The sequence below is a fragment of the Oncorhynchus gorbuscha genome, linkage group LG05, assembly GCF_021184085.1.
Source record: "Oncorhynchus gorbuscha isolate QuinsamMale2020 ecotype Even-year linkage group LG05, OgorEven_v1.0, whole genome shotgun sequence".
In the NCBI taxonomy this organism is placed as follows: Eukaryota; Metazoa; Chordata; class Actinopteri; order Salmoniformes; family Salmonidae; genus Oncorhynchus; species Oncorhynchus gorbuscha.
The window spans coordinates 64962398-64981812 of record NC_060177.1 but is presented as its reverse complement, the minus strand read 5'-3'; the positions used below and the strand labels follow the sequence as shown (position 1 = coordinate 64981812).

The 19415-nt window shown below is 40.2% G+C and overlaps 1 protein-coding gene across 1 annotated transcript in view; it reads right to left on the bottom strand.

Moving 5' to 3' along the window:
- The window catches only part of LOC124036311 (transcription factor 7-like 1-B), a 47686-nt gene extending 28687 nt beyond the window's left edge, over nucleotides 1–18999 (bottom strand). Inside the window, 3 exon segments of the mRNA XM_046350734.1 lie at nucleotides 17588–17715; nucleotides 17820–17892; nucleotides 18061–18999. Coding sequence (XP_046206690.1) covers nucleotides 17588–17715; nucleotides 17820–17892; nucleotides 18061–18246 — 387 coding nt within the window. The 5' untranslated portion in view covers nucleotides 18247–18999.
- Nucleotides 19000–19415: the final 416 nt, after the last annotated feature.

Here is a 19415-nt window from a genome sequence, read left to right as displayed (position 1 = left end):
CTGATTTTTTAGAGATCAAAATTGGTAAAAATGCGCCAAACAAAGGAAACAATTTTTTAAAAGTACAAATATTCAAATGTTCACTAGTACAAACACATAAAATGACACTAGTACAAACACATATAAAATGACACTTTCCAAAGAAAGTGACATTTCTGAAGAATTTAGGCCAATGGAAATCACCCTGCCTGCCAGTCCCCTGCCTGCCAGTCCCCTGATTCCAGAAACATCAATCTTTAGAAGGGATACGGAGCAAAACGAGCCTGGGTCATAAGGTCCTCTACCGCTTCAAGGTTCACCAAGTCGTCAGAGCAAAACAACAGAGTAGTAAGCATATGCAAGGAGCCTTCCCCTTCCTGAGCACACAAGAACCGCTCAATCCCTGTCAACACTCAGGAAAAACCTCTGGAACAAATACTTTCCTGAGTGTTTGGCGAAAAAGGGAGGAAAATTAAATTCAGTGAGCTTAAAGAAAGAAAAAAAATCTTTACAGATAATAAATGCCATGTCAATTTAAATCAAATGATCTGTATCTGAAAGGGATTATAGGAAGTACCAAAAGGCACAATGCTAGCCAATAGTCCTGATGAATGCCAATGATATCATGGAGATTTTCATGATATCAGGGAGAATGGGGGCCACTAAATGTCAATGGAATGATATTGAATCAGTGTTGGGGTCAATTCCATTTACATTCCAGTCAATTCAGAAAGTGAACCAAACTCCAACTAAAAAACAATGAAGAGAATTGGAATTTTAGTGTACTTCCGGAATTGACTGAAGTTAAATGAAATTGACCCCAACCCTGATAGAAATACATACACCAACTCATGGTTAACCTTGCCAATTTCAAAAACATATTCCAGTCTTTGCATATTACTATCATTCAATCTGAATACATTCTTATGAGAGGGGAAAGGTGATTATGACCAGGGGCTGCAGCAAATATCAGATTCCCAGGCAGGGGCAGAGCTAAGGGGAGGCCCCTACCAATTACACTGAGTGTTCAGGAAAGCAGAGCCAAGACCATGCTGCCACAGACCTACCTGAACACCAACCACTCTCCAAAAATCACCACTAGAAATACTGCGTATACTGTTCAGCTCGCATAGTAGTTTTGTTGAGATTGGAGAAAAAAAAATATTTATATCTTGATATAGTCTTTCCTAAAAAACAAAACAATTCTCTCCCACTTCACAATGCAACAACTTCTTCCAAATCCAAAGTGCTCACTCCTGCAAACAATTAGAGATGACCTGAGCACTGTAAGCTGTGTGTGTCAGATAGAGAGGGGGAGAAGGAGCTGATGGAGGAACGAAGGGGGAGAGAAGGGAGAGGGGAGCTTGTGCACAATTACAGCAGGGATTTATGGCCTGAGAAACAATTTATAAATCACAGCGTCTGAGCTAATGTGATCCAGATTGCTCGCCATGCAGCTGCAATTTTGGTCTGTGTGAAACTGCATAATAAACCTGACTGGAGGTCATTTGTTGGGTGGTGGTGGGGCGGAGAGAGACTGGAGTTGTGGGTGGGGGCTAACGAGGGTGAGGTCTTTGGCTCGCAAACTCTGGAGGTGTTTTGGACAAACATGCTGGGAGTCTTATATGTTGGGTGGGAAGTTTTGCTGAGGTGCAAAACAGGATTGTTGATCTTGACAGATGCTCGAGACGAAGTGTTCTTGCGTAAACCTCACAATGACTTTTCACATGCAAATAATAAGTCAGACGTTTATAAAAAGCTCAGTAAATCAAAATGCCATTTTGTATTGCGGTGAAAGGTAATTGAAGGAGAGCAGCAAAGCAGGCCTCTAGCAAAAAAACCTCATCTTGTCTTTGAACAAATCATATTTATACAATGGCACTAGCCTAGCTTGCAATAAGATGCTATATCCATGTCTCAGGCACAAGTTCTAAGCCAATGTCATTGCACCCATGTGAAAGAATTTAGCCACCATAACCAAATCAATGAATTAGACCGAAAATGTATTTTAGATTGTGATGAGAAAAAAAAGAATAGTGTGGCTTTTTCCCCCTCTTTTCGTATCTTAGGGCTGGTGTGAAAAAGGGAACGGATGTGCTCAGTGAACCTGGGGCTTTGGTGACCACTCAGCAAACTGGCCCTGAACCTTGACCTCTCACCCTTCACCCTGGGGGGCAAACAAAGCTCTGAGTGACATCTGAAACAGGAGACCCTATGGGGAGAGAGTGTCTGGACAGGGCTGAACTGACCCATTAACTCTGCTGATAAGATTTAGTGCCTTTTTTGTTGTTTCGTGTCTTAAACCATGGGGTAGCACACAGCTCAATCAAAAATAACGAAGCAAGCAACGAATTTGAGGTTAAAGTCTTCATCTCATTTATTTGCCAACGCCTCCATATTATACGAAAACAAACAAAAACTGTTCCCTAATGAACGACTTCACCCGCCTGACGCCAAGCTTAGCTGTGATTACCAACAACAAGCAGGAGGGGGGTTCCATGGAGCTAGTGTTAATACATGTTTAACGAGGGGCTTTGCTAAGCCCAGACTAATATGAATTATAGCAAAGGAGGAGGTGGGAGAACAGAATAACATGGCAAAACACATTACTGAAAAATACAATAAAGATGAAACAAACAATTCCCAGTCTGTTTATAAGGAGCTCACTGAAGATTATTCACCACTCTTCCAAAAGGTTGCAACACAATAACTCATGTAAATAGCCTTCTAGCATTAGCATGATGTAAACAAAAACACTGGAGAAAGTTGATGGAGAATGTGGCGTATAGAAGTGATGTGAGCGTTGGTCTCCAAAATGCTTAAAGCCACTGTAGTATTTAAAATCAGGCAAGGAGGGAGGAAGACTGGGTGAAGGCAGCATTCTGTAGCTCAGCTGTGAGGCTCTAAGCCGTTGCCCTAGGGTCTTTGTCCTGCCTTTCAGGGCAGGTCTGAGGTAGTCAAAGACCCTATTCATGAACAGCGCTCCCCCTGCCAACACCCATACAGCCCCAGTCAACTCAGCCCACAGCTATAGAGCCTTTCCATTTCACACGAGAATCAGACTTGCCCCCAAAGCCTGCTTCAGGGATTTCCAATAGCAGGCCTTTCCAGCCCATGTACAAATCAAACAAAAGGATTCCTTGGACTATTCCATGTCATATAGGCTTGATTAGAGCTATTTTTTTTAAATGTAGCTAGCTGGTCTGACCATGCAGCAAATAAGTCATTCACATTTGTAAGGATTTTGTATGAAAGCATGTAAATTGAGGGATTATGCCAGTGGAAGGTGTAGAGGGGTGTGCATCCCAAAGAGTCGCCATATTGCAACTGAACATAGAGACCCCACACGATATGTTTTTTAGAATACATTTCAAGTCTTATTCTTTAGTATACCATTGATCAATCATGCTAGTGGACAACCAATTCAAGTCTTATTCTTTAGTATACCATTGATCAATCATGCTAGTGGACAACCATTTCAAGTCTTATTCTTTAGTATACCATTGATCAATCATACTAGTGGACAACCAATTCAAGTCTTATTCTTTAGTATACCATTGATCAATCATGCTAGTGGACAACCATTTCAAGTCTTATTCTTTAGTATACCATTGATCAATCATGCTAGTGGACAACCAATTCAAGTCTTATTCTTTAGTATACCATTGATCAATCATGCTAGTGGACAACCATTTCAAGTCTTATTCTTTAGTATACCATTGATCAATCATGCTAGTGGACAACCAATTCAAGTCTTATTCTTTAGTATACCATTGATCAATCATGCTAGTGGACAACCATTTCAAGTCTTATTCTTTAGTATACCATTGATCAATCATGCTAGTGGACAACCAATTCAAGTCTTATTCTTTAGTATACCATTGATCAATCATGCTAGTGGACAACCAATTCAAGTCTTATTCTTTAGTATACCATTGATCAATCATACTAGTGGACAACCAATTCAAGTCTTATTCTTTAGTATACCATTGATCAATCATGCTAGTGGACAACCAATTCAAAATTCTGAAAACATATTTGAAGACAAAATATGGAAAAGTGTCAAATGAAGGAATCACAAGGACAATCCTTGGCAGAAGGAAAAGTCCCAATATCACTTGAAACCGATGCTTTAGGATCTCAGCTGGAATTTATCGGTGTGTAGAACATTGCATCGTGGTTTTAAATATGCCATGAAAGGCCATTAAAACCACAAATCAAACTATGAAAAGCTGTAAAAAATATTTAAAAATTAAGAATATATACATACATAAAATATACACACATCTCATCTGACTAACTGGATCCACAAGTCTAGGTGGAGACAACGAAGCTACACATTTCAGATTACTCGAGTCCTCGCTTTGGCTTTAATCAAATTTGACGCTCTGTAGAACATTGTGACTCCTTAACAAGTACAATTGGTTTACAGGGGTTATGTGGAGGTAGCTAAGGGCACCCAGGGGCAATAGAGAATTGCATGTTAGGACATCATCCACATCAACAAGCTGAATGATAACTAAATAACCATTTTCATTATGGCGTTACACCGAAAGCTCTGTCAGCATCCATCAGCTGTGCTCCTAGGACTGACTATCACAACGTGCAGAGCTATCGGTCCAAAACTGCTGTTCCACCTATATGCCTTATCCCAGAGCAACCTTGGTTTTTGATTTAACCCACCTGGAAGACCAGGTGTGTTGAATTTAGGCAATCACTGAACTGATCAATTAGCACAGTTGGTCAGGGGTGGGGCCTAGTTGGACCAAAATCCTGCAGTACCTGTGACACTCCAGGAACAGGGTTGCCTACCCCTGCCTTATCCTAGGAACCTTGTCTGGGGAAGATGCAACACTTTCAAACATCTTCCTCTCAACAAATTAATAATTTGAGTGAAGGTTTGTAAATTGGGTACATAAAGTGGATACACTCTTCCAAGATACATTCATTTGCTGCTTGTAAATGTATTCAAGCTTACAGTGCATGTACTATAAACACTAGCGTTAATTACACTGTAAATATGTATGTAAATTGTAATAGGAGTTGAAATGGGAGTAGCACACTTTAGTGAACTTGTTACACATTGTATTGACACCATGAACACTCATATTTCTGACAAATGTTTTGAAGAGTGGTCAATAAAAGTTTCTCAATACTTTGTCATTGCCAACAAAGGGTATATAACAGAGGTCAAACGTTTTCTGTAAGTCTTCACATGGTTTTCACACACTGTTGCTGGTATTTTGGCCCATTCCTCCATGCAGATCTCCTCTAGAGCAGTGATGTTTTGGGGCTGTTGCTGGGCAACACGGACTTTCAACTCCCTCCAAAGATTTTCTATGGGGTTGAGATCTGGAGACTGGCTAGGCCACTCCAGGACCTTGAAATGCTTCTTACGAAGCCACTCCTTCGTTGCCCGGGCGGTGCGTTTGGGATAATTGTCATGCTGAAAGACCCAGCCACGTTTCATCTTCAATGCCCTTGCTGATGGAAGGTTTTCACTCAAAATCTCACGATACATGGCCCCATTCATTCTTTCCGTTACACGGATCAGTCGTCCTGGTCCCTTTACAGAAAAACAGCCCCAAAGCTTGATGTTTCCACCCCCATGCTTCACAGTAGGTATGGTGTTCTTTGGATGCAACTCAGCATTCTTTGTCCTCCAAACACGACGAGTTGAGTTTTTACCAAAAAGTTATATTTGGGTTTCATCTGACCATATGACATTCTCCCAATCTTCTTCTGGATCATCCAAATGCTCTCTAGCAAACTTCAGACGGGACTGGACATGTACTGGCTTAAGCAGGGGGACACGTCTGGCACTGCAGGATTTGAGTCCCTGGCGGCATAGTGTGTTACTGATAGTAGGCTTTGTTACTTTGGTCCCAGCTCTCTGCAGGTCATTTACTAGGTCCCCCCAAGTGGTTCTGAGATTTTTGCTCACTGTTCTTGTGATCATTTTGGCCCCACGGGGTGAGATCTTGCGTGGAGCCCCAGATCGAGGGAGATTATCAGTGGTCTTGTATGTCTTCCATTTCCTAATAATTGCTCCCACAGTTGATTTCTTCAAACCAAGCTGCTTAACCTATTGCAGATTCAGTCTTCCCAGCCTGGTGCAGGTCTACAATTTTGTTTTTGGTGTCCTATGACAGCTCTTTGGTCTTGGCCATAGTGGCGTTTGGAGTGTGACTTGAGGTTGTGGACAGGTGTCTTTTATACTGATAACAAGTTCAAACAGGTGCCATTAATACAGGTAACGAGTGGAGGACAGAGGAGCCTCTTGAAGAAGTTATAGGTCTGTGAGAGCCAGAAATCTTGCTTGTTTGTAGGTGACCAAATACTTATTTTCCACCATAATTTGCAAATAAATTAAAAATCATACAATGTGATTTTCTGGATTTTTTTTCCCTCATTTTGTCTGTCATAGTTGAAGTGTACCTATGATGAAAATTAAAGGCCTCTCATCTTTTTAAGTGGGAGAACTTGCACAATTGGTGGCTGACCAAATACTTTTTTGCCCTACTGTATCTTTAATATAGTAGAGGTTGGAGAGTCTACTCCGGCCGTACTAGTATACACTTAAGAATTATTCTTATTTATTTTTTACCTACGGTAACCTACCTGTAGTTACTATACTTACTGTACCCTGCGTTCTTGGAAGATTGCAGAGTAGACCCAGAGAAAGCATTTCCATGGCCTTCATATGAACTTAGGTGAAACCAGATTAATATCTGAGTACCAAGGAATCCAGAACTGTACGATCTGATAGTATCATGCAGCTGTCTGATTGGCCTGCAAGGGAAGGGCAATGCATTCTGGTCCACAGCAGAGTAGCGCTCTGTGGGGGAGAGAATCCCTCAGATAAGAGAGCCTCAAGGTCTGGAAGCTGGCCGACCTCAGGATAACAACCAAAAGAATAGAAAGGCCCATATCTACCCCAGTTTATGCTCCCACCACCACCACCACATCTCATCAACAATCTCTCCTCTTCCCTTCTCAGCTCCCTCTGTCTCCTGCAGAGCTTAAATTAAAACCAGCTGTTTGGAATACCATACCGATGAAAACCTATTTCTATTTTTTTCTTCCTGCTGTTCAATCAGGTTTTATAGCGTGGAGTGAGGACTTTAGTGTACACTTTAAGAGAGCTAACGTTACTTAATGTGCTATAAAACGGGGCTCCACGACATGAGGACCACATACAGAAGGAATCCCAAAGCCCTGAGTAGTGGTGCCGTCACTGTGTCCCATCCTCATCCATCAGCCGGGGCCCAATCACCTGGGAGGCAGATTGATTACCCAGACCCCTTGATAAAACCAGGGAGCCAAACTCCCTCCTAAACGGAGGCTTACTCCTAATACCGGAGACCATAGACATTAGTGAGCATGAGACATGCTGGCATTAACATGATATATTATCCAGCCTCCACAACCTCCTGCTCATGTCATGACAACCATTTTATTTTCAATACAATTAACAGCTGTATGGCCTTGCTAGGAGCTCCATTGTTTAGGGGAGGATTCCACATATCATGACGGTGGTGTCATGGTTTAGCCCTTACCTCCATGCCGAAGTTGACAAGTTTGTCTCCGAGACTCAAATTGCATTGCTTCTACCTTAGCTCATCTGGCTCTCTGAGCCCCATGACGGCCCATCCCAAATACGCTAGATAAATAAGAGCATCTGCTAACAGAGGGCTGTCCATGTACACCACACAGCCTGTGGTATGTTGAGAGCTCTTTTCCCTTTAGGCATGGGGGAGGTCAGGAAACTGCCTCCACAGTGACATTGTTGAAGTGATATTATGTGGAATGAGTGGCATACAGGCATACATGATCCACACTCTGGTGTCCTCAAACCTGCTGCTGGGGTTTAAATTGATAGTTTGAGATTTTTTTTCATCTACTTCCCCAGAAGCAGATAAACTTGTGGATACCATTTGTCTCTGCATTCAGTGTGAAGAACTAACTTGCGTTAGCACAATAAAATGTGAGTTTATGGGAAGCTGTTCCTGTAGACTGCCAGTCATTGCACTAACGCTAGTTAACATTTGCTCGCAAAACTACCTCAAACTTGGTTCATACTGGACAGAGGAGTTCAGCTGACTCTGGGGCAGTAGATAAAGGGCTTCAGAGCCAAAATCCCGAACTATCCCTTTAATGATCCGCAACATGCCATTGACTCATCTCACCTTTTAAATGTGATAAACACTTATTCAGTCGATCCACAGACCACACCGTCATTTACCATGTGTGCGCTTGGGTGGTCTGTTTTTTGGAACAATGCACATCTTTTGGTTAACCCGATACCTCAACGGTCCATGCATTTCTAGACTCCCAAATAGCAAAATTCAAAGGGGCTATAGCAGAGATTCTTGTTGTCTTCTCATGTTGGAAAGATTATCAACACTGTACACTTATTTGAAAGAAAACCTACTGCATATTTAAATAAATAACTACATGTAATGAAAGTGTAGTTGTTTTTTTTACATTACCTTGCTACTCCGCTAGCAGCTTGCTAGCTAGCTGGCTAAAAACAGCAAGCAAGCTAGCCTTTTATCTTAGCACATCTCCCCCATGTAAAATAATATGCCCTGGAAAATATTATTATACTTGCCCGTGTAACCTACATCATCCCAGTTTGATATTTTTTTCATATTTTTTTATTTAATTAGGCAAGTAAGTTCGATTAGCAGCCTTCGATTACTGGCCCAACGCTCTAACCACTAGGCTACCTGCAGGCCCTGATATGCTGCTTGAATGCATCAGATAAAAATACAGCACATAGTTACAGCAGTTTTACCCTTTCAAAATAGCCTACAATCATGTAATTATGGCTTCTAAACAAAATACATTGGGGGGGTTCTATTAAGGCTATGATGTTGCTTGGTTTATTGTTTTAAAACAGTCGCTGAGATTATACATTTGGTTATCAATGCAAAATAGACTGCCAGTTTGGTGCATATAGATCAGATCAATGAACCAAGCGAGTTGTTTCAGCCTCATTATCTTCACAACACTGCCCCTACCCGAAGGAAGGAATAATGCGATGCTTTTCAAAATTTGAGTGCCGTATGCAGGCCTACGTACTACAAGAGGCCGCCCATTTTGTGATGAAAAACGACATGCATGTAATACGCTACGATCTAAGGTGCCTGTCAACCTGCTCCTTACTTACACCTGTAAAAGTAGGCACAGTGAGTTTGTGTTATATATATATATATATTTATTTTTTTACAAACATGTTATTTCTACATACTGTATCTAGTAAAACAGACACTATCAATGTGGATTTGAAAGGTATTCATGCTTTGGCTGGCAGATCTATCAAGTTCAACAAAAAGTAGTCCCGATTTTTTCATGAAGAAAAGTACTGTACCACATCTGAAACTCTGAAGTAGTTCTGGCCAGACCTAATGGATGTGAAAAACACATATCTGGGATAAATAAATTGATAAAAACACATTTGCACACATATTCATCTTGGCACTTCAAAGGGATTCATTGATGTCACAGAACGTAGGGAGTCTTTGGCTGGGGGGGGGGGGTATCCTTTCCTCAAAGGGTGCTGAGATGCTCCTGATGGGCCCTGCTCTTGAGAAGCCAGCGAGTGCTATAAACAGAATTTCTAATGGCAGGCGGGAGGGTTGGTGGGTAGGTGGTGAGCTAGCAGGAGAGGGGTGGCGGGTGGAATTGAAGCCAGCTCATGCTTTTCCACAGAGACCAAAGAGGGAGGAATAGAAACCAGGACTGGCACCATTTCACACACACTTCAATACAAGTGCTGTTATGAACTGTACATGAACAACTCTGAGTCTGAAAGATGAAATACAGAGAAATAGCCCTCCTCCCAGAGACACCGGAAAAGAGGTAGGCTGAGATTCTAGAGCAATGACCTAAGTAGCATCTTCACCACTTCATGAAGTAATCAGTAGAAATGTTAATGCCAAAACAAATGCAAATGCCTCATATCTCAAGTGTAAAAACAAGTTCCTATAGTGTTAAAAGTGGTTTGTACTCTTATCATTCAATTACTATAGAAGGGGTGGGTACGCCTACTAGAGAAAGGTTTTCATACAGACTTTAGAACATGGAGTGCCTTCAGAAAGTATCCGAATCCCTTGACTTTTTACACATTTGGTTTTGTTACAGCCTGATTTTAAAATGCATTACATTGAGATTTGGTGTCACTGGCCTACATGTCAAAGTGGAATTATGTTTAGACATTTTTACAAATGAATTACAAATGAAAGGCTGAAATGTCTCGAGTCAATAAGTACTCAACCCTTTTGTTATGACAAGCCTAAATAAGTTCAGTCGTAAAACTTTGCTTAACAAGTCACATAATAAGTTGCATGGACTCACTGTGTGCAATAGTGTTTAACATTATTTTTTAATGACTACCTCATCTCTGTACCCCACACATATAAGTATCTGTAAGTGAAATTCAAGCACAGATTCAACCAAAGACAAGGGAGGTTATCCATTGTCTCGCAAAGGGCACATATTGGTATATAGTTACAAATAAAAAAAACAGACATTCAATATCCCTTTGAGCATGGTGAAGTTATGACACTTTGGATGATGAATCAATACACCAAGTCACTACAAAGATACAGGTGTCCTTCCTTACTCTGTTGCCAGAGAGGAAGGAGAGGGCTGCAGGTAGCCTAGTGGTTAGAGTGTTGGGCCAGTAACCAAAAGGTTGCTGGATCGAATCCCTGAGCTTTCATGGTAAAAATATGTAATTCTGTCCCTGAACAAGGTGGTTAATCCACTGTAGGCTGTCATTGTAAATAAGAATGTGTTCTTAACTGATTATATTTAAAAAAATTAAGGGAAATAAAATATTAAATAAAAAAATAGGAAACCGCTCAGGGATTTCACCGTGACTGTGACTTTAAAACAGTTACAGAGTTTAATGGCTGTGATAGGAGAAAATTGAGGATGGATCAACAACATTGTAGTTACTCCATAATACTAACCTAATTGAGCTTTCCACACAATTCAGGTGTGAAAAGCCCTTAGAGTCTTACCCAGAAAGACTCACAGCTGTACTCACTGCCAAAGGTATTTCAACAAAGTATTGACTCAGGGGTGTGAATACTTACGTAAATTTGGTATTTCATTTTCAATACATTTGAAAAAATGTCTAAACTTGTTCATTATGGGGTAGATGGGTGAAAAATAAATATATTTAATCCATGAATTCAGACTGTAAATGTGGAATAAGTCAAGGGGTATGAATACTTTCTGAAGGCACTGTATCAGAACTTTAATCTGGGTTACAGCTGGATATTTAAAAGTGTTAGTAGAACACAGTTATACAGAACCTTATTTTCCTTTAGTTTAGCCAAATAAACTTGTAGGACATTTAATTTACCCATTGCAAGCAGTATGCCCACTTATGACAAATACTGTATACCATTTTAGAGGCGAGATGTTTGCAGGCCTTGACGTTCCTGAGGGCGCATGCAATCTTTTTTAATCGAAATGCTGCCACTATGATGTAGATTTGTTTGCCTTTGAAGAAGAAAAAATCCTTTCCAAAACATAAACCTCGTCCAAAATGTTGCTCTGTTTACACAGTCCTTGGTTAAAAAAATATTTGCAAGCTTACATCGAGATTACTTTCAGCAGTCGCACACAGCATCGAGGCTTGTCAGAATGAGAGCTCTGGACACTGTTCCCTCTGTAGCAGAGCACAGATAGAACCTCCCCTGCTGCTCTCCTCACCACACCCCTCCACCTCCACCATTGGGACTGCAAGGTGAGTGGAAAAGGCAGTGTTCTACCTGATTAAAAGACAGCTCCACACAAATGCCACACTTCCGACTTACCCCCACACCAGTTTGTTGCCAGTGTTTTATGTTAATGTCAACTCTAGTGTAATTGTGTTTCCATAGCTAGGCCTGACAGTGAGACTTGTGAAGAGCAGAATCAACATCCTCTGCATAATCAAATCAGTTGCTTTGTGAGAAGGTGTTAAAGTTCATAGTTAGACATTGTTATGTAAATGGTGGCTGAAAAGTACCAGTGGCCTGTCTGGCTTTGGCCCCAGGTGAAAAACTGGTCCGCCGGAGCCATTGCCCAGTGAGACATGCATGCCAGCCCCCGTAGATGGAAGCAGAAAAGTCTGAGCCTTTTGGGTAAAACACTTGACGTAAATCCTCAGTGGAAATGCGCCAGAATACTGTTTGCTTATACAAGGTGAGGCCCTTTTATTCAACAAGACAATGTCACTGTTTACTTTTCTTTGTCTACATATTTTTAAGCACCAAAAAGACTGGAAAAAGGAAGACGTCAGAGAGGCATGCAATTGTAGCACTGACATGTTCAGACATCGTAGCAGCACATTCACACCCTGACTGACTAGCACACATGCATTTGATTCAGTTGTATCCAGGTGACTTTAGCCTACCTGGCAGACTGCACACACAAGAGATAATTCACTGTTTACTGATACAACATTGTAAAAAGGGAGTCCCTTTAAAAAAGAAATCTTGACTGAAATAGAATAGGGCCAAATAAACATTAGTGTTTTGAACAATTCCTCCAGCACTCTTCACTGAGAGTTCCTAATCACATCCATCTACAATAGGCCTAAAAAAACAACACTGACAGTCTACCTCACAGGGGGAAGCCTTCTTGGCCCTCACCCATGACAAAAGTCTGGTGAAACGTCTTTCCAAAAGCAAAGTTCCTCCTGAACTCTCGGCGGATTACAGCGGAATTTCAGCTCAGAACAGCCACTAAATCAGTTATGCTTCACCCTCTAGAGATTTGTGTTGTGCTGAGCCAAAGTGTCTTACATTGCTCATGAAAGGGTTGTCATATGCACATTCTAAAGTTGTGCCTCAAAACAATAGACATACCAATACTAGATTAAACCAGAAACACTAGACTCGGGTGTAAAAACAAGGCGTACTCTACAGAAAGCATGCTGGTCTCTTGAGAAAAGCCTAAGAATAATGCTTATTCAGCTGTTACGGTTTTCATCGTCTGGATATTGCATTACTTCTAAAAACTTGGAATATCAATTGATTGAAAAAACCCATCTATTGCTTTAGAAATAAATATTTGAGTAATTTAAAGACTATCACATAGCTTGCAATTATTTTATCCAGTTACTGGGAGGCCAGAAGGGGGAGTTGTTGACAGTATTGTTCGAGAGAGAGAATGTACCATGGGGAGAAAAAGTAAGACTTCCCTAACAGTCTCACCTAAAAGTGAGATGCAAAATTGGCAAGGCAGCGTTGTTGAAGCATCTCTACTGCTCCTATGTTTGTGTTTACATTCCTTTTTCTGATCCACGGGTATTCTGAACTCTGTTTTATTCTTATTCCTGATTTACGTCTTTAAAAACAGACACTGCAGGCCAAATCCATTGTTGTTGTGGTTTATTTTTCTACGTAGTAACTGTTCAGAGCTGGAGAGCAACAGATTTTCAACACCAGACTACTGTATGAAACAACTTTCCCCGCCTTTGGAATTAAAACTTGAAATCTGCAGCTTGAGGGCTATTAGGTATTCTGTTTGAGAGGCTTAACTGTTATGCCCTTCATTTATATACATAGGAGAGGACCAATCTGGAGCAATGATGTCAAAGTCAACAAGACAAAGTTCTGGTATGCGCCTGTATAGAGAGATCTCAATCACAGTCTCCAGCTAACGAACCAATTAGGAAACATTGCAGGTATGTAAACAGAGCAAATGTACAGAGCAAATGTTACTGTGGAACTCATTAGTTTAACAAACTTGTGTACCCAATGTTTGAGCAGAGACCAATGACCAAGTATTCACCATTAAATGCAGCTGTATCCAACTCGGCATACCAATTTTAAAAACTATCATTGTAGGCTAAAAAGATTATAAATTCAATATCAGATTATTCAAAGTCAGAGCATTTTCTACTAAGTCCCAGGCAGTGGGTTTTATTCAGCTCCATATGGCAATACCAGTAAATCAGTCACAGTTTAAGACTACTTGTTCAGTAAATACCCAGAGTATTCCAGCCAGCCATTGTCTCACTGTGGCTTCTCTACCATGGTGGTGCTCTTTGACAGAGCGGGTTCAACATGGCCCATTAACCTGATTCTTTCCTCCCCCTATAGTTTGGGGGAGCTCCAAAAGTATTGGGACAGTGACACATTTGTTGTTGTTTTGGCCCTGTACTCCAACACTTTGGATTTTGAAATGATACAGTGCAGACTGTCAGCTTTAATTTGAAGGTATTTTCATCCAAATTGTGTGAACCGTTGAGAAATTACAGCACTTGTTGTACATAGTCCCCCCATTTTAGAGGATCAAAAGTATTGGGACCTCATTTACCTTTATTTAACTAGGCAAGTCAGTTAAGAAAAATATCTTATTTTCAATGACGGCCTAGGAACAGTGGGTTAACTGCCTGTTCAGGGGCAGAACGACAGACTTGTACCTTGTCAGCTCTGGGGTTTGAACTTGCAACCTTCAGGTTACTAGTCCAACGCTATAACCACTAGGCTACCCTGCCACCCCAAAATGCAGTATGTGTATGAAAGTATTCAAACGTTTAGTATCTGGTCCCATACTCCTACCAAGCAATGATTACATCAGGTTTGTGACTAAAAAAAACTTGTTGGATACATTTGCTGTTTGTTTTGGTTTCAGATTATTTTGTGCCCAATGGAAATGAATGGTAAATATTATATTGTGTCTTTTTGGAGTCACTTTCATTGTAAATAAGAATTGAATACGTTTTTAAACACTTCTATATTAATGTGGATGCTACAGATGCACACATATCAAAATGCTAACCTCACCCGTTATTGTAACGGTGAGAGGCTAGCATGTCTTTGGCATATAATATGTGTCTGTATTTCTCTCACTCATCATTATTTATGATTAATTCAGGACTATCCATAATCATAGTAGCATCCACATTTATGTAGAAGTGTTCAGAAACATACTTTATTCTTATTTACAATAGAATTGACTCCAAAATAGCACAGTACATTATTTAGCATTCATTTCTACTGGGCACAAAATAATCTGAAACAACTAAAACAAGCAGCAAATGCATCCAACAAGTTTGTAGTCACAAGCTTGATGTAATCAATGCAAGCTAGAAATATGGGACCAAATACTAAACTTTTGACTACTTTAATGGACAGTGAATTTTTCCCCAATACTTTTGGTCCTCTAAAATGGGTAGACTATGTGCAAAAAGTACACCTCATTACCTCATAGTCATAGCATCATTTAAAATCCAAAGTACTGGTGTACAGAGCCAAAACAACAAGTGTGACTGTCCAAATCCTTTTGGAGCTCACTGTAGCTCCAGCATTGGTACACTTCGAGGGAATGTGGATCCCTCCCTAAAGCAACTGAAATTGAGAAAGAAAACCGAAAGCCCTCCTGACTCACTTTTTGTTTAGGAGGGTTTTTTTCTTCTTTTTCTGAACAAAATCAAAACCATGGTGGGAGGTAGAGCTCTGGGTCCCAGCATGCTTTGTGAGGGGTCATGGAGGAACAACATGAGGTCAAGACAGGGTTTACCAAAATGTTATCATTTCCCTCACTCAACATAATAAATAGGATATTTCTGCTAAAATACTAAGTCCATTTTCTGTATCTGGAATTGGTTTTCATTGTAAATAACATTCGTATATGGGGTCTGGCACATTTACAAAAAACACCCAGAAAAATCTATTTCAATGACCTTGGATATGTTTAACATTTTGGTAAACTTTCACACAAAAGATAATGTGAGGAGAAAGGAAGGAAAAATATCCAGAAGGAAGCAACAAGAGGGGAAATATTGTATATTTGTCCATACAATTAATATTATTGTGATGTGAGTGAGGTGAATGGATTGCTTGCAAAAACATGGATCATACAAAATGTTCTAAACAAAATGGTCTTAATTTAAACAACTTCTCATCTCATTGCCAAATTCCAGATATGAATCCACAAAAATAATTAAAATGATAATCTTAGATGGAAGGAACCAAAATTAAGGCAAACATCTGAATGTATCCAGAAACATGTCAAAACGGGACCTAGGAGTGAAAAGTACAAGCAGAAAACACAGGCCTTCTACTTAAACTACTATTTTCTTTTGACTATTCATACAAAAAAAAAATCATGACTTGAGGAACAAACAAATATCTCCACAGTGGTATGAACCTTGTGTGTAGAGAGTAGCCATTTAGTTAATGAGCCCCAATGGAGACCTCCAATGAAGCCATCAAGCGCCTGCTCAGAATAACAATGGTCAACTAACGCCTTACTAATTGAATGGAAGGTCCATGGAGGAAGGGAGAGTTGGTTTGAAACAGTGAAAAGGAGACAGAAAAAAGCAGATAAGGGAAGGGGGTTATTGCTTTTCAGTGAAATGCTTCACTGGTTCCATCCAAATCACTCGCTTTTGGGGCTGAGAGAAGGATTGTGGGATGGAAATGCTCTTAACAACAACAGTATTTCATTAGGTGGTGTTTCAGGGATGTTTATGCTAGCCACATTGTTTTTTAGTTGATTTGATGCACAGAAAGGATATTTTATTTTTTCTAACTGTTAATTATATACAACGGATAACAATATTTACATGAAATGCATACAGAAATCTGAAGTGTGTACATAATTCTTCCCTATAAGCAGGCCTCGTAATAGTGCATTAGATTAGTGCACACTGTTTTTCCATAATATGCCACACAACCTGCTATATATTATGGTATATGGAAAATAGATTTGTGAGAAATAATGTCATTACAGTAGGCATAATTTTCTTTGGGGGAAGGGGGGACACTTTCTAAATCATGGGCATATGATTTTGGGTAAATAACTGGTCTAAAGCTAATGCTGACATGACAGTTAATTGAAGAAAAACAAGGGCATTCAGTGGGACACTACTGTGACCTACTGCATCTTGTTTTGATCAGGTATTTAAACTGCAACATCTGATGCCATGTGCATCAAGTGTCTAAGAGTACAGGTCTCATGCACCCATTAATTAATGCCAAGGTTTGCTTTATGCAAATTGTTGAATTTGGGCTCTAGGGAACATTGAATGGGCTTGAAACGTATGGATCTCAATGTAGTATGCACTTAGATCTGTAGTCTGATGTGTTTTTGCTGATAACTACTTTATTGAGGAAAAGTGTCATTACTATGCCTGCGATATGTGGTTGTCCCACCTATCTTCAGACGAACGCACAAACTGTAAGTCACTCCGGATAAGAACGTATGCTCAATGACTGAAATGGAACAAGTTGTTGCTAACCAGGCCAGTGCCACAGCTTCAGTTGAAGAATCACATTTACAAAATGACGATAGTGCTCATTTTTATCATATCATATATACACTTAAATAGAGATCAACGTCTTGATTAATCATGGACTTCATGAGAATTGGAAATTGAGTCTAAATTGGCAGTTAGTATCCTACAGAAGGCTGACGGGGGGAAATCCCCAAAGAACAAAGAACTAGTTACTCCTTGAGAGGCCACACTAAGGGAATGTGGCGGTCTGGTTATGCAGAATTAACTTTTACGCATGCCTTCAGTGGACAGCAGAAGCAGATTAGTGGCAACACTGAAGAGTAACTTCTGCTGGACTTTGTTATGGCCACTCACCGTTCTTGCGCTAGGGGACAGGGCCCCATTGGATAGGTAGGGGTTGGTAAGATCTGGGATCATGAAAATAGGGTACCCAGGATAATGGGGACTCTTGAAAAAGCCACCATCTTGCTGTCTTCTGAATGCTGTAGGGACAGAGCATGGAAGTCAATATAGAAAAGGGACATCACTGTACATGTAATGCATTAAAAATATATTAAGCAACAGCATTGCAAGAGGTAGTTTTTACCTTCACTAAAGTAATCCCTGGTTTTCTCGTAACTGTCTAAGTCTGGTCTTGGTTGAGGGCGCCTCTCTGCTTGCTGATAAGGACAGAGGCACACACAGAACAAGGAGGGAAAACATGTTATTGTAGGCTCGTCTATTTCAGCAATACGTTCAAACCAGAAAAATATTGTTTGAAATGTGATGTATATGGCCTATTTAGGACAAGCTGTTCAGTAGATCACCCTTCACTGCAACGTCCTTACCTCGGAGTCTGATGAGCTACTGTTGTTTTCCGATTCGTTTACTAAAGAAGACTTCAGATCATCCAAATCCCTCTCGGCTGATACATTTTCGGATATTTTTTCCTCTTGCTCCCCTTCATCTTTGAATGATATCATTTCATCATTCGCCCCTAAATCATCGCCGCCACCTCCGTTCAGTTGTGGCATTTTGTGGATAAAAAAGTTTATCCCTGATAAAGTTGGCAAGTAGGCGCGATCGCTCCAACAATCCAAAATAAATAGTCAATTTGCAAAGCAGAAAAGTCCAGTTTGCGCAGTAGTATAAACAACACTGACAGTGTGAAAACAAATGCCACGTTTTCACATCTCCATTTTGATATACTGAATCTCCCACTTTTCCATGATGATGAGCTCCAATAATCCACCAAATACAACTGTTTTAATTTCCGCGTCAATATCCGGATAAAACAATTTCGAAAAGTATCTTCTTCACTCTTCCCAGTCGGTTACCTGTAGCCCACTCTCCCTCTGTATGGGTGCTGAAGAATGCAACTTCGATATTCTTCCTGAAACGCACACAGGCAAACAAACTGGGTACGAACCAATTGAAATTGAAGACTGACGTCCAATTTCACCTCCTAAAATCCATCCATACGTGAGTTACAATTCGACAGACAAAATATGTCTTATTATAAGCATGGAACTCGAACCACATCTATTGCTTTCTTTCTCAGGTCACTCTCTCGTTAGTAAATATAGTTTCAACCAAAACTATATTTAGTTCGAGGAAGTTTACCTTGTTATAACTAACCTTCGTATGTTCAAAACATGAACTGAAATTATATCCGGTGCAAAATCGATATTTTCGGGTAGGTCGACCGAGGTCTTTCCCTCCACATTAGCTGACGGGGAATGCGCTCAAAAACTACTTGGTTGTTCAAGTGGAAGTAAAAGCGCAGCCTGTTCAGAATGCAGAGGAGGAGTTAGCAGAGAAAAACGACACTTAATTTATCATGTAAACGGGGAATGCTTAAAGGAACAGTTTGACCATATTATACATTACAAAGTTACCATTCATATTGAAATAGTATCCTGTTGTTTCAACATCAGTAAGATATCGATGGTTATGTGACTAACAATTCTTCCAAGATCTATGACAATGTAATAGGTATTTCACTTTAATTTAGACCTTTAAAATGACATTTTAGTAGGCCTAGCTACATGCCTACAATCCATTTAGTTGTATCTTATTTATCATGCTAATTATTCTATGAAATAAATAACATAACATTCATAAACGTTTGTTCTAGGGTGCACTTACTGACAGAATTTGGCAGAGAGAGTTGAAGTTGGACTTTCTATCAAGAAAACCAAAT